Raw genomic sequence first — 15,532 nt, 5'->3', positions numbered from 1 at the left:
ATTCCATAGTAGGGCCCTCACATGCCAGTGTAAAAACAGTCCCAGAACACCATAAGCAAGAAAAGAAAGCAAACAGATTTTAAGATGCAGCCCTTCCAGGTGACTTGTCACTATATAGCCCATGTCTAAATCTAAATCAGATTTACATGGTACTTCTGTGCAGATGCTGCTTTTAACACCTTTTTTGCTCTGTGCAGATTGAAGGTCAGAAGATACATATGATTAGTATTTAAAGTCTTTTTAAAAAGTATGGCTACTGAATTCAAAGATCTTTGTATAATCTTTTATCTTTCACAGCAGAACCCCCCCCAAATGCTATTCTATAGTCAGTCTTACAGCATATTTCACAAAATTACAGAATCACAGAATCATTTAGGTTGGAAATACTACTTTTTAGAATTTTAAACTGCTAAACTGAAATATGGACTAATCTATCAGTTTAACCATGTCATCTGAATTACACACTTAGCTAAATAAGTAATTTTTTGCATGGTTTCAGATAAGAAATTATTATTATTATTATGAAAGTGAAAATTCTGTTTTACTTTGGGAAAATTTATGTAGAAGCTACACTTGAACAACTGTAAAAGCATAGGTAACTTCACCACATATTAATACATTCCCTTAAACTCTAGTTTGCATGAAGAGCCATAAGTTTATAAAACACAGTCTAAACAGAACAGAGGAAGTACCAGTAGATCATCCTGTTCTTGTGCCACTTGACTTCTTTATGCACATGCAAATTGGGCCATTTTATGTTTGTATTGTACAGGAAAAAAAGTTTGTGTAGTTTGCTTTATGCAGCATTTACATGAAAAAAAAGGAATAAAAAAAAAAGATGATATAAACCAAACATGAGTTCTATAAAATGGGTAAAAAAGGTCACAGTATCTAATTGACTTTGAAGCTTGACTTTTAAAAATTATTTAGGTTTTAAAATGACCAATATCACAAGTGTTATCAGGATTTTAATTAATATAATTTAGTGGTTTGGATTTATTTTACCACATATCATTTCCCTGTGTTTTACAAATAACTACTTTTTAAAGTTTGGATTATGTTGCTGGTTTAGTGCTCAGCACTGACATCTGATAAGTTTATTTCAATTTGAGAATCTTTCTGGATTAAGCAAATGTCAAGTCTGCAATACAGAGAGCATACAAACCCAGCCTGAGGCTCAAATTTAAGCCAACTGCATATTTTTCTACTGCAATGCCAGAAAAGAGAAAGTACTACTCATCCCACATTCATTTAAAGTTGAAGAAAACTTGAATATAATAAATTATTTAGAAATAGATTCTTATTATTATCCTCAAAGCATAGAGAATAGAAATATTATAATATATATATAAAAGAAAATTCTCCAGAATTAAAACTGAAGACTGCTGTATATGTTATTACTATAAATGTGTGAAAAGAAGTGTGGCAGATTTTAATAAGCTTTTTCCATACAGATGATAATGACAAAATGTCTTTTAAAACTCATGTTCTATTTAAAAAAAAAGAAAAATCATCATGCTTTACCTTGAAGCATAGGAGCAGCATAAGGCTGCATTTTGAGTCACAGGTGAAAGGGGAGGTACTTGTAAAGATTGTTTCATTCCACATGCAAATCATGATGCTGCTGTCTTTCCATTGGCTGTACTGGGACCCCAAATATTAAGCTTTCTATCTTTTGGCCAGCTAAAGCCATAAAAGTTGAATATTTCTCTGAGCATTCTGAAACAGTGAAGGTATCAACACTTTTTAGCTACTTTTACCTTGCCTTTTCAGTGACTCCCATTTGTTGATGAACATCAATAAATTCCATGAGTTGCCTTTGTAGCACGTTTTCTTTTCCTTCAATTTGCTTAATAAAATCATGCTGCAAAAGAGTAGATACTGTTGGACGCTTCTCATAATCTTTAGTCAAGCACCTGTGCTGGCAGAAAAACACATATGATCACAGAGGGTTCAAAGTTAAGTTTTGAAATTCTTGTCTGGAGTTCTTTCGTGCCTCCATAATAATAATAAATACATCCATCTTAATCAAAACAGCTCTGCACTGAAAATTCATATGATTTCACAAAATTGATGAGTCCGAGAAGGTAAGTTGTTGCATTTTAAAACTAAATATTCTTTACATTAAGAAACGTCAAGTGTGTTCAAAATGTTATTTCATGTTTTAAATCTAGAGCCTCACTTGGAAGTCAAATTGGATTTACAAATTAGGCTTTTAAGGAAGAGTATTTGTTGCAACAGATTTCCACAAAGAATACAGAGATATTTTACACATGACATTTACACATGTTTCATATTAAATCAGAGTGGTCTCAGTTGTTACTCACTTGTTAATGAAGTCATTGAATTCAGGTGACCACAGTTCAGGCTGTTGTAGTGTTGGAGGAGGATTCCTGCAAAGATCAGTATGATAAGTTAATAAACTACTCACTTCACAAAAACAGTGTGTGAAGGCAGGCTGAGTAATGGGTTTTAGAAGGCCACCAAAAAAAGATACTGATTTCCACTGGTAAAAGGAGCATGGGTAGATGATGCAATGCCTCACTGGTTCTCCTACTTTATGTAACTAATAAGGAGAAATAGCACTGAGATGATCTACCAAGTGTAGCTGAGAACCACTATAATTTTTTCAATCAAATCAATAAACGGAAATTAAACTAACAACCCATTAATCACTATTCACTTATAATGGCAAGTTTCTTTTTTCAAGCCTGAAACAATATACTTTCTTAAGAGAATTTTCAAAAAGAAATTCTATTTTAAGTTTCCCCAGAAAGATTGAGTTAATCAACTTGCTGAATGAAGTGTCTGAAGGAACTGACTTGTTATTAATTATTTCTCATTCATCAGAAGATAATCAGAAATGAAGGTCTAAACACAGACCTATTGTAAATAGATATCACTTCTTTCTTTTCTATTGTTGGAGCTGTTTATTCTAGGTGTAATTTGGTTGAAATGGTCTTGACAGTCTTCTTCCATTCAGAGGTGGTATTTTAAGAGTATGGTCATGAAGACAAATGAACGACCAATAGACGAAGTGACTTGCTGTCTCTTTTCAATCCATTGAGGTTACTTGCTGTCTTTTTTCAATCAATTGTCATAACTGCTTTTCTTTAAGTGCTGCTTAACGTTCAGTCTATCACTTTCAGGTTTTACCTAATGTGATGAAAGGATATTGATCTTGTATTTGCTCCAGAGCAGAAAGGTGCCCAGTACTTGTAAGGGTATAAGCCAGAAGTATTTTTGAAGACCTAGCTGCAATGACTGACCACAGTGGTTTGCTTTTCCCATAGGAAGCAAGGGTTAGAAGAGCATTCATACTCTTCTTCAGTGCCAAGTCAGCCAAGATTTCTTAAACCTAAAGTTAATTTAAACTAATTTGGGTGTCTTGGCTGAAAAGGACTCAAAGCACTTATGAATACTATGTGGTCTCAGCAGTTGCTGTGGTACTGCTCCAGCTGTTAGAGTGAAATCCACAAACTACAGTATGATCATTCCGTACAGACTTGGAGATTGATGTTCTTTGAAATGCTGTTAAGTGGCACTTTGGGTACTTTTATCTCCAGCTTCAAAGAAATCACAAAAGAATTTGTTATTTGCACTGCCCAAGGACAGCAATGGTGGAACTGCCAGAAACAGCACAAGCTAATGAAAAGCTGAAGCCTAAATGTATGTGAGTGGCGGAACAACCTTTGCTTCAAAGGACAGAAGATAACTCCTAAAAACAGGTTTGGGACCTGTTCGGCAGAGCGGCATATTAAGACTATTTCCATCATAAGTCATTCTTTGTAAAAGAATATACTGTACTCAGCTAAGTCCTGCACTCATGTGGCCCCAGGAGAAGGCCTCACGGTTTTTTCTCAAATGTAGTTTCAGTCAGCTCTGAACTTCTCAACGTGCACAAACAGCTGAAGCAGAGCCTGCAGAAAATGCAGCCAGACAAAGTATTTCTAACCTCCTCCTAGTATAAATAATTCGAAGAAAGTCCACAAACTTATACAGTTTAAGTTTGAAGAAAAGTAGCACTTAAGAAAAAAGTTCAGTCTAACCTGCCAACAAACAAACAGATGAAGATGTTACCTTGGTATTTTGAAGAGTGCCCTCATGGGGTGCAAATCAGCAAGGGGTGGATCTCCATCTCCCAACTCTATTGCAGTAATACCCAGTGACCATGCATCACATCTGGCATCATAGGAGCTATCTAGCTGCTGCTCACAGGCAATCACCTGTTGGAGTAAAAGATTGGGACAGCCATTGGATGGTCAAACGTCCGAATGTAAGAGCATTCCCAGAGCTGGGGGAATCTCTTACAGGATGGAGATATTCAGTGAAATAAACAGACATGCACACATTTAGAAAGCCGAAAAAAAGCAATGTTTAAACTAGAGAAAGCAAGTGTCTGTGAACACCGGATTCTCTGACCAGATGTTCCTTGATTGGACAAAAGGCTGCAAATTCTTGACTTTTTCAGGTGAAGGTGTTAAACTGCATCCCATGGCTGAGGAAGTAGAAGGAAACTAAGCAACCTTACAACTCTGTTAAATGGATTATTCCTGCAAAGTAATTAATGGAGCTATACTGCTCTCTCTATGAAGTGAAACAAGCTAGAAAGTAGAAGCTGAATTCACTATCTCTTATTGGGTCCTTATTCAGCCAAATCAGCCAATTTCCAGATCAAGTAGGTCTGGACAAAGCGTTTGCCATTGGATCACAGTAAAGGTATTTCACAGAATCATAGAATCAACCGGGTTGGAAAAGACCTCTGAGATCATCAAGTCCAACCCTTGATCCAACACTGCCATGGTTACTAGACCACAGCACTTTATATACATTTCAACTCATCCACAATGCTCAATGAATCTACATTTTTTCATCCCGTTAGCTGCAGATCTAAGTCAACATGTATGCCATTAGTTACATGGCTAGACTAATGTGTATAAACAGAGTGTGTTGATAAAAACACATGTGTATAAACAGAGTAGTTTCATGCACTATAAACAGATGTACTTGCATGTGCTTGTGTGGACACAAATAGTTTAAGTAGATAAGTTTATTTATAAGGAAATATTTTCACCGCCTCAGTTTAAAATATATCTTTATATGCTTCAATTTCAGGCTGGAAAAATCTCCAGAGTCTAAACTTCATTCGTAATAACCTCTTCCATTTCTTGCTGTCAGCTATGGCTATACAGTATTAAAAGCTTTCCAGGTGTAGAAGTCAAAAAATAGAAGCTGTAATGCATCACAGTACCACCATGGGCTCGCTCCTTCCATCCAGGGGGAAACGAGACACCCATAGTTTCAGAGCTTAGAAGGCTGGAAAGTATCAATAGTAGTACTCTATACTCTTTAACATTTTAGTAAGCAATTCAGTGTCTTGCTCCCTGGCTCTAAGCTTGTAATTTCAAAAGTAAACCCCATTTTAACTTGCAAACATGTAAGAAAAACATTTTTAAACCCTTCTTAAAAAAAAATTGCATTGCTGTTTCATTTGGTGAAAAGACCAGTGGTCAGGAAGAAAGACAACAGAATACAGCAGCTCGGATAGCAGTGACAAAATGTTCTGAAACATGAATCTAACCTCTGGAGCCATCCAGAACGGGGTGCCCACGGAGGTGTTCCGACGGAGACGAGTGCTGGTCAGCTGAGCAGACACACCTGGAAGAACGAAGGGAAGCTATAATCAGAGTAATGGCTATTTCCATCCAAGACAGCGCTTCTGAATGGCGATGTCCTCGTCTTGCCATGCTACAATTTCCTCCACAGGCAAATTTCAAATACATCTTTTCCAGTTTTCTGGAAAGAGAGGCCCACTCCTCAGAAGTACACAGAACTTCTTCAGCTGATGTTCTCCACATAGGTTGTTTCCAGTGACTTCAGTAGGACCAGGACTTGGTCCTAAATGAGTGTTTGATTAGTAATCTGACTCCATATATTTTGACTGGTTAATTAGAGTTTTTCCTGTATTAGGAGACCAGTAAAGCACTTTAGTGAGGGTGGAAAAGTACGGTACCTTCCACAGCTTTTAATGCTCAGTACTGACACTAAACTCCTGTTTCATTTTATATCTGTATCTATATCTACATTTCAGGTTAACACTACAAAAGACACTTATCCTCATCTCTTAACTACTCTGCCATAAAGAAGAAACAACAAAACAGTGAAATCTCAAAAATTCTTACAAAAGCAGGAGTCTCTCCATGCTCAAAGCACATTCTCAAAGCAACAAGCCTGCAAATCAGCTTTGCAACATGAGCTGTAGTTTAATAGATTAACTATTTCAGGCCAAGAGCTGGAAAGTGAACTCAGAAGTTTAAAGATTCCTTGCAGTTTTAAATTAAAAAACACTGAAATACTAGGAATTCAAGTGGGCTGCAGCACACTTCTGACTAGCCTGCCACCAATTTCCTTCCTTACAAAACCAGGGTATATCCTTAAAAAACCAGGGTATATCAGTTGGAAATCACTCTACTGCATGCAAAGGGAAGAGTACAACACATGGAGAAAAACAGCCCCTCAGCAAGCATGTCCTGAACTATTACAGATTTATGAGTCACAAATAACTGTGAGGTCCACACATGGAGAGAAACAGCCCCTCAGCCAGCAAGTCCTAAACTATTATGGATTTGAGTAATAGCCAACACCGAGGTCCACCAGAGGCATATTCTAACGTGCTGATATCGTGGATGGCCAGAAAGGTCCTGTGCTCTACATGTACACGCTCCAACCTCCATCTGCCTGACACTGAAGCTCACTTATTTTGTCTTCATACATACATCTGCTTTCTCTTTAAAAGGGACAACTCCATTTCACTCTGTGAATGCCATTTCATTATTGTGAAACACATGAAGCTTCAGTGAGCACCACCAGCAGCCAGTTTCAACTCTATCTGGTTCGAACATGCTTGACCTTATCTTCCTGAAAACCCTGCAATGGTTCATAACAGGAGCAATTCACATTAACTGCCCAGTGGAAATATTAAGGAAACCTCTGTCTAGGTAGAATTTGATTGGTTTGGGTTTTTTCAGTGTAGTCAGGAAACCACGGAGAGCTTAATCTGTTTTTTCACTCTAAAGCTATGTGTTCAGCTCTGATTCATAAAATATCTGCATTTGTCCATCACAGAAATGAATGTAACATCTGAAAATAAGGGCAGCAAGAAAGACCCGGCCTGTTCCTTTGAGACAAGTGCAACCACTGCTTCTGTGGCTGCCTCCCTCTTGTCTTGAGGAAGTTGGATCTTTCTCTCCACAGAAATTCCAATACACAGTGTTATGCACCATGGAAAGCAGGACAATGTGAGTCTTAGCACAAAGTCCATCAATCCTGCTTCAGCTCAGCTAAGCAGGGGCTTTGTTTTTGCCACCTCAAGGAGTTGTCTGAAGTCCAGCTTCCGGCTCACAGAGTCTATGGCTGTTCTGAGCCCTCAGAAAAACGTGTCCTTTAGTAAGCACACATCACCACAGGTCTGAAACCATTGCAGTGATGCCAGCAGACATCATTACAGGAGATCCTCAGGTTTGGAGGGAGCTGAGGTTACTCTCCCCTCTCCCTTCCTATGTGTTGTGGGAGTCCCCTGTGCAAAGCTCTTTTTTGCAGTCTTGGACAAGGAAATGTGATTCAGATCTGCGGGCAAAGAAAGGCACTAGCTGAATTTTTATGATTCCAGTGTCAGATTTTATAAATAATCATAACTTTCTGTAGAGATAAGGAACATTCACGTATTCAATCTTGTCTGTCTATGCACTGTTGTTTTTTTTCTCTTTGAACTGTAATTATTAAATAAACGAAAGAATTTTTTCCTCCTCACCCTTCTTTTATTTCTGTAAAAAACTGATTTGATTTGAATTGCTCACCACTACTTTCTGTAGGCTCTTGGGGTTTTTGTGTGCTTTTTGTTTGGTTGGGTTTTTTAATCCTTCTGCTCTTAGCATTAAAGTGGCATTTCAGATTATGCAGTGTAGGTCTTATGACAAATGATATTTCCTTGGGCTTTTTCTGTGTATAGAGGAAAGATGATGTAATTCCATTCTTAGTAACATTTCTTCCAGCATTTCAGTAACCAGTCAACCATATAGCTCGCCAGCTTTTTTAAACTTATATATTTTTATATTTTCAAACAAAAACATCTTGCTCCTCCCTTTCCCAATTACTACTGCTTTTTTGCAAAAAATTATTGTCCTAAGAAAACCTAAAATATGTCACAAAATGGTGTTTTATTACAAGCAAATTATAAATCTTATGGAAGTTAAGAGCTTTATAAATGCATTAATAGTACCAATGCACACCGAAAAGAAGATATTGTGGATATATAGCTGCTTTTTCTTTTTTCTTTTTTTTTCAGACATAATTTTACTAATAAAAACTGGAAAGCAGGACACTTATACTATAAGTATTATTCAAGCTTTTCATTGCAAAAACTGGCACATTGGAATAACATTGCAAATAAAGCCACCTACTTCTGACCTTAGCACTCAATAAAAGAAAAACAGTGCAGAAATTAACTCCTTATTATTGGGAAAGATTTGTCTCATAGTGTCCAGTCTGAGCAGACACTAAATTGGGAGGCTGTACAACATCACTTTATGATTATGTCCTGTGACAGAAATATTCACATTTTAAGTGGTTGATTCTAGTGAGGGAAGGGCAAGCCCTAATAAATTGTACTAAATTCACATTCCACACATGGCAGGGAGACACATCGCAACATGTTAGCCACTGTATTTATACATAATGACCTTACCCCAAAGGGAAAGGTCCTTACACTCCTTAGGCTAGCTCTTCCTTACCCCTTCTTTATTTGTGCCCTCAGTGTAAACTTCACTACCAAAGCACCCTCTTTGTGACCTTCTTTAGAATAAGAACATGTAACTCCATCACTCCTCAAGCTAGTCTCTGGACCAAAAACTGCTCACGCTGATAACCTTGCAGATCTAAACAGGCTGAAATGCTTTCAATTATTACCCAACCTTTCTTTAATCTCCTAGAGAAATAGATGTAAAACAGCAACAGATTTTTACACTACATTCCTCTTAAGCCTGTTGGCAGGTATATTTTGCCATTCCTGTTTCATGTTGTTCAATGCAAAAAGTGGCCTCTCCTTCCTTGCCTCTTTGCCCAAAGGTGTGAAGGCAGCCCCTAATAAATCACTCAACTCCACCTTTTTACTAGATCTGGAGGCAACAGGTCCTAATGGTTTCAGGTTTTCCTTTAGCACCTGAAGCTTCGCTATGAGAAGAAGCCACCATCCTTGTCAGGATGCAGACAGGAAAGTAGCTACTTTCCCCCACAACAGTGGTGGAGTTATAAATCAATTCCTCTGTAATTGCTTCTATCTTTGACACTCATTTCTTTGTTTTGTTCTTCCGGGTTGTATTGGAGTAATGGTACATATCCAGACAAAATATTTCAGATAGATCAGCTGAAATGAAGAAAAAAAGCTAAAAAAACCCTCAACCAATGCAATACCTTCATATTCCATATGACAAAAGACAATAGGGAAAGAACAAGCAGTTCTGATAGTCCAAATGGCAAACATCACAACACACCACATTATCTGTCTTTATGTCTTATTTTAATGCACATAGTGTTTTAATGGTGAAAACTAGAGTTTCCCAAACCCTCTGGAAAACACACACTGCAGATGCAATTTTTTAACTGAAATAGGCATATCCAAAAGATAACCAAATGGCCCTTTACAACTCTAGAAAAATCAAAAGCTTAGTATCCAAGAAGATCATGTATATGAACTGCCTGAGAGATGAAAAATCCATGGTGTTTACTACAAAACCAAGAGGTGTGGAGTAAAAGGGAGATAAAAAAGTTAATCTGTACTACCAAATACAGGGTGATATAAATGGAAGCTAAAGAAATCAAAGTCCAGTATCTTTCACACTAAACTCACCACAAAGATCAAAGACAAAAAAAAGACATTTTTAAACATACAGGGAAAAAAATTAAAATCCTAAATCAGATACAGAATCATTACAAGGTACATACTGATAATAAAATGGCAAACGATGACCTAAAAAAAGGCAGGATGTTCACTACATTTCTGAGATATTTAATCTTTTTAAAACAAAAGGGTTTAATACAGTTTCTTTCTCTAAGAAATCCAGACTGTATTACAGACTAGGTGGGATGGTGTGGCAGCATACTTCAGCTTCCCTTAGTCTGTGATTCTGATTGAGCCCTCTCACCATGGCCTCCAGGAGAACAGGTGACCACAGACTCCCCTCCACATGCTCCTGACAGGTCAGTGCGTCACAACACCAATGATTCTAATCAAATCTCATGCTTCGGGGCTTCAGCTGGTTTCCTGAAAGGGATGCACAGGAACATTTGTTTTCCTGATGCACAATTGGCCAGATGCATTTAGATAGGAGAACTAGTCTTCCCTAGAGCCTCAGGGATTTGTACTACATGCAGTCTAGTGCAGTATGACAGTGAGGAAAGTCCTCCTCCTCAGATGCTGCCTTCCTTATAAATTAGATTTCAAACTGACTGCCATTTTGAGACCCCAAAAGGATTTTTTTTCCCTGTATGACTGGGAAAGCCCTGGAGATTTTTCTCATCATTCTATTACATGGTTTTCCTGTTATGATAATCAGGGACAATGGCAACACCTATGCTAATAGAATAGAATATTTAAAAACCTCAGGACTGGAATACTTCAGTACAAAAGAGTCATTGGGATCAACTTTCAGGTAAAAAATGAATGGTCTTTAGTATACACAGATGAGACCAGAGGGTTTCTAATAACCTCAAGAGATTGCTATTTTGTGACCCATGAGAAAATCAAGAGGAAGCCATTGGTGGCCAGAAAGGGTTATTTTCTCGCTTCATGTGTCTCTGGCATATGATACCAGCTTTCAGCATCAAGCTTCTTTAATGCTTAAGCCATCAGTGACATCTTTCTGTGAATTAATAGAAGAAAATATTTGAAAGACCAAATGAACAGCTTATCCTGGATATAGCATTTGGCCACATGATTTCTGTTTTTTGGTACTGAACAGCACAAAGGTTTTCATTCAAACGTGGCCCACAAAATAAGTTTTTAAGGACTAAGCCCTCAACAAAGAATTAAACATTCAACAATGAAAAGGCTCCACAGATCAAGTCAATGCAATCCATCTTATCCCCGCTAACCATGGGTTGAAAAATTTGGAATTATTACTTTGATTGGGTTCAAAGCAGTTTGACAAGCTGCTCATGAGGAAAGCTTTCTTCAAAGTCTTTTACTTTTATTGGCTTCTGCCATACTCTCCTAGTAAATGCTTTTTAGCAGCAACATGTGAATGCCATGCTATATGGTATGCAGAAATGACAACACAATAACAGTCTGGTTCTGATCTGAATCAGTGAAGCAGACAGCTTTATTATGGATGCATGCTAGAATGACTAAGGCAAATATAAGCCTTGCTATGACTCATTGCTTAAAGTAAGCTAGAGGCAGAAAGAAAATTATTTTATTTTTGAATACTTTCAAATTAAATTATTTTAATTAATTGTTTCATTTTTGCAGAATGATTCTGACAGCATTTATAGCTAATGCAGGGCAAGCAGAAAAGGATGAAATGGGATATTCTGACTACTCCAGAATAAGTAATCTACAAAAGTTTGGAAAAACACTACTCAAGGTCATGCTAAGCTCCTCTTCAATCTCAGCTGGACGTGATGCATATTAAAAGGGACAGAGATTAAAATGCCCCAGCACTGAAACTTGAATCACAACTGACTTCTCAGCCTACTCACTGAGCACAAGGTGGCTCTAGACTCCCTGTTCATTGCAGCCCAACCTGCACCACGTGCGTTCTCCGCACAGTCCTGGGAGCCTTCCCTCCCTCTGCAATGCCACATGCCACAGACACTTGCCAGGCTGATCTGTGATCAGCCAACAAACTGCATCTATCAAGGCTATTCGTGGTAGGGAGAGGCCTCAGCACTGTGTCACAGCAAGAGAACACGAGGGCTGGTGAGGTGTCACAGGGAAAGGATGAAGCTCAGTGCTATGGTTCCCCACCAATCTCTGACCCAAGATTCCAGATACTTTTTTCCCCACAAGATCAGCAGAAAGCTCCCTCATGCATCACAAAACCAGGAAAGGTGAACAACTAAGCAGATGGAACTATTAAGAAGGAGTCTTACCACCGACTCATTAATTACATTGAGATTGACCCCATTGTTTGGGACATGCTGTACAGAGTAACTGATTTTACTTCTCTTGCGTTATCATTATAGAAGCTCCTGGCTCATCTACACTTCAAAAACTCGACGAGTTTAGTACGGTCACAGAATTTTAAATATTTTGGCCTGTATTTCTGTATCAGAATAGGCATAAATATCAGGCAACAAAACAAAAACACCTGTGTATTCTAACTTACATTGATCAGTTGCTACTGATCACTAGTAGTGGTAAAGCACCAGTAATGGTCCATAATTTGTAAACAAGAAGTAGAGAAACAATAGAATGCTGGCAGAATTACTCTTTCTAGGGGAAAAAATTTATTTTAATAACTCAATTGAATTATGAAATTATTACTTTCATTTAGTATTGCACAAATGAAATTATGTATGCATTTTAAACATAGAGATAATATAAAAATACACTACCAAAGAAGTGTCTTACCATTGACCATTGACTAGTTTCACCAAATTGCAACTTTGAATAAAGATAAGGCCATCTGAAGAAGGCCAATATTAAGATTTCCGTGGCTCTTTACTTTGGAAGACTTCAAATAGCTTTAAAAAAAGAATAATCATTCTCTCCATAGCAAAATAATAATTGAATTACACTCCAAACACAAAAGCTGACCTCTGTCTACTTGCAGTTTCCAAGTTAGACAAAAGAAATAGTTAAAGTATTAAACAAAGTAATGTCAGTTTTCAGAGTCTAAATAAAGCAATACCGTATTCTCCCCCAACCCATTTTTTCCCCAATGAGTAATACTCAGGTTAAATTTCTAATTGACTCAGGCTACTATCCATGATAAAACTATGCTAATTGCATGCAAACTGGGATACCTGAAACTGCATTTGGAATGGTAAGACAATATTCAAACAAAACTTTTAAATCCAACACTGAAACAAAAGCAAAAAAATGCAAACTAAGCGTGTTTGAAGTACAAAAATCACCTTACTTTCACTATATATTTCATTAATATTACAATACATGTTTAATTATGCAATCTATTTATCCACAGTACTAAAGGAACCCTTGAAGTCATTATTCTATTAATTGCATGCAGCAGAGCTTGTAATTTTCCACCATCTGCCAGCAGCAGTGAGATTGCGTTACCTTTTTTCTATGTCTTTCACTGGAACCTGCTTTACCTATTAAAAGCTAAGATGTTTCTTATGCACTGTTTATCCAGAGTCTCTAATGATGGAGAGTTTTATGTACCACTAAGAAAATGCTTGAGAAACAACTGAGAACGGACAGTGCCAATCCTTTTCAATATTCCCTTTCCCACAGTTACAGTACAGAGCAAACTATGGGGAATCATGGGATCTCACATAGTTAGTTAGAAATAGGTTTGAATTCTAAAGTTTTAATGAGTCCTCTCACATTTTCCTTATGGGAACTTGAATATTTCTAAAATCCATCTAACTGTCTTACTTCTTCTTTTTCCCAATGATCTTTCATAGTAATAACATCAGAAGTCTAACTACATGTTTTTGTTTGATGCATAGAAAGGCATGGCCTTCAGCAAGAAAGTGCTTCTGGAAAACTATGCATTTCCAAAGTAGTGGAGTTTAATTTACACTTATATTTTTTCTGGACATTTCCAAGGCAACAGCTGCTCATCCTGAGATATTTCTAGTCTCTGACAGCAGGCTTCAGTAGGCCCAAAGAAGTATGAGCTACCTGTGCTCTTGGTCAAGATGATCAGCCCACAAGGTCAACCCTCAAAAACATAGCTGAAAACAAATTTTCCATCAGTGTTACAGTCTCCTCATCGTAGCTAAAAGAATCACTTGCCATGTGACTGTAGGGTTTCAAAACTTTTGGTGGAAAAATGTTTCTTTCTTCCATGACTCCTGACACATCAGCTACTTGGTCCAGTTTGCTGATAGGAAGTTGTGTCCTCTAGGATTCTCTTCATTCAATAACATATAAGTACGAAAAGCTCTGACTTTCAAACTCTCAGACTCGCTGTAATGGCAGGGGATTTCAGAAATAACTTCAAATCTTTCAAAATGAAATGTCACTTGGACTTTCTCAGACCAAAGTTAAAATAATAATAATAATAATACAGCTAAGTTTCTTTTCTCCCATTTTGGAAGAGCACATTATAGAACTGTCTTACACGAACATTAATACACGAAAGGCCCTGTGCAGCATCCTGATTTTAAGAAAAGAAACTGAATTGAGAGGGACTATTCAAAGAAGCAAATATCTGTCAGCAGAAGCAGATGTTAAACCCTCAGCTTCCTATGAAATTGGTTACACACTATAAGACGCAGATGAATATATGAATTTTTATTACAGATGAGGTGTGCAAGTGACTTCAGGTCAGCTTTTTAACTGATGAAAAACATCAGACACTGACAGATATTTAGGCAGCAAATTCGTCACATGACTTTCAAAAGGTATATAGCAATTATTTCGATTTACATGCCAAAAGTTTTTTAAAATTTCATAAGGTGCTTTTCTGCACCTTTAGAGGCTAAAATTTCATTTGAAACCTGTGTCTTTAACAGCAACCCACTGCATACAACCAGAGTTCTGTGAAATGGATGTAAAAGAGTTCCTTCCCAGAACACTAATAAGCCACTGTGAATATAATTAAGAATATTTATCAAAAAGGAATTTAATTCACACCTTGCTTGCCTCCAGTTCTTTTTATACAATAGATTATACAGCAGTCACTCTTGAAAGTGCTGCAGGGAATTTAATTTAAATGTATATTTTTCTATCAAATCCCTATCTTGTACTGAAAACATAGCAGCTACACTTGAATATAATGCTAGTATATGATGTGATAGAGGATGCTCCTTGCTTGGAGTATAATTGCTGTGATTTGTAGGCATAAGATTCTATCTCAAAGGTTTTCTATCAGAACAGTTTAACAGCTAATTCCCACAAATGTTCAGGTAGTGAGACTGCTTTCAGTCAGCCTTCTTCTCTTACAAAGAAAATATGGACTATTAATGCATTTAGAAGTTTAATGAATTTAGGGACCGAATCTGTGATCAGGGGATGTACTTATAGCAGATCCCTTTGGCTGCTACTCATTATCTGTAGAAAATAAAACTTATTTTGTTTCTCTCTGCTGGATGGATGTGAGGAGAGAGAATGCATCACTGGTAACAGTATTTCAAAATTCTTGTGGCTTGGACAGTTTAAACTAAAACTTTATCTGGCAGCTCCTTGATAAGCAATTAAGCTGCAGAAGCTTTGATGTGGAGATGTTATAGAATCATAGAATGGCCTGGTTTGGAAGGGACCTTAAAGGTCATCTAGTTCCAAACCCTCTGCCATGGGCAGGGACACCTTTCACTAGAGCAGGTTGCTCAGAGCTCCATCCAA

At 37.4% G+C, this 15,532-nt stretch overlaps 1 protein-coding gene across 5 annotated transcripts in view; it reads right to left on the bottom strand.

Moving 5' to 3' along the window:
- The window catches only part of MYO3A (myosin IIIA), a 117,139-nt gene that overhangs the window by 67,387 nt on the left and 34,220 nt on the right, over positions 1 to 15,532 (bottom strand). For all 5 annotated transcript variants that reach the window (XM_032709222.1, XM_032709246.1, XM_032709229.1 and 2 more), the window contains exons 6-9: positions 5,582 to 5,658; positions 4,081 to 4,226; positions 2,328 to 2,393; positions 1,761 to 1,916 (exon numbers count right to left, since the gene is read on the bottom strand). In XM_032709222.1, the coding sequence (XP_032565113.1) occupies positions 1,761 to 1,916; positions 2,328 to 2,393; positions 4,081 to 4,226; positions 5,582 to 5,658 (445 nt within the window). The remainder of the gene's footprint in view (positions 1 to 1,760; positions 1,917 to 2,327; positions 2,394 to 4,080; positions 4,227 to 5,581; positions 5,659 to 15,532) is intronic.

The sequence above is a fragment of the Chiroxiphia lanceolata genome, chromosome 1 (genome assembly GCF_009829145.1).
Source record: "Chiroxiphia lanceolata isolate bChiLan1 chromosome 1, bChiLan1.pri, whole genome shotgun sequence".
Lineage (NCBI taxonomy): Eukaryota > Metazoa > Chordata > Aves > Passeriformes > Pipridae > Chiroxiphia > Chiroxiphia lanceolata.
This window is presented reverse-complemented; position numbering and strand designations above follow the sequence as displayed.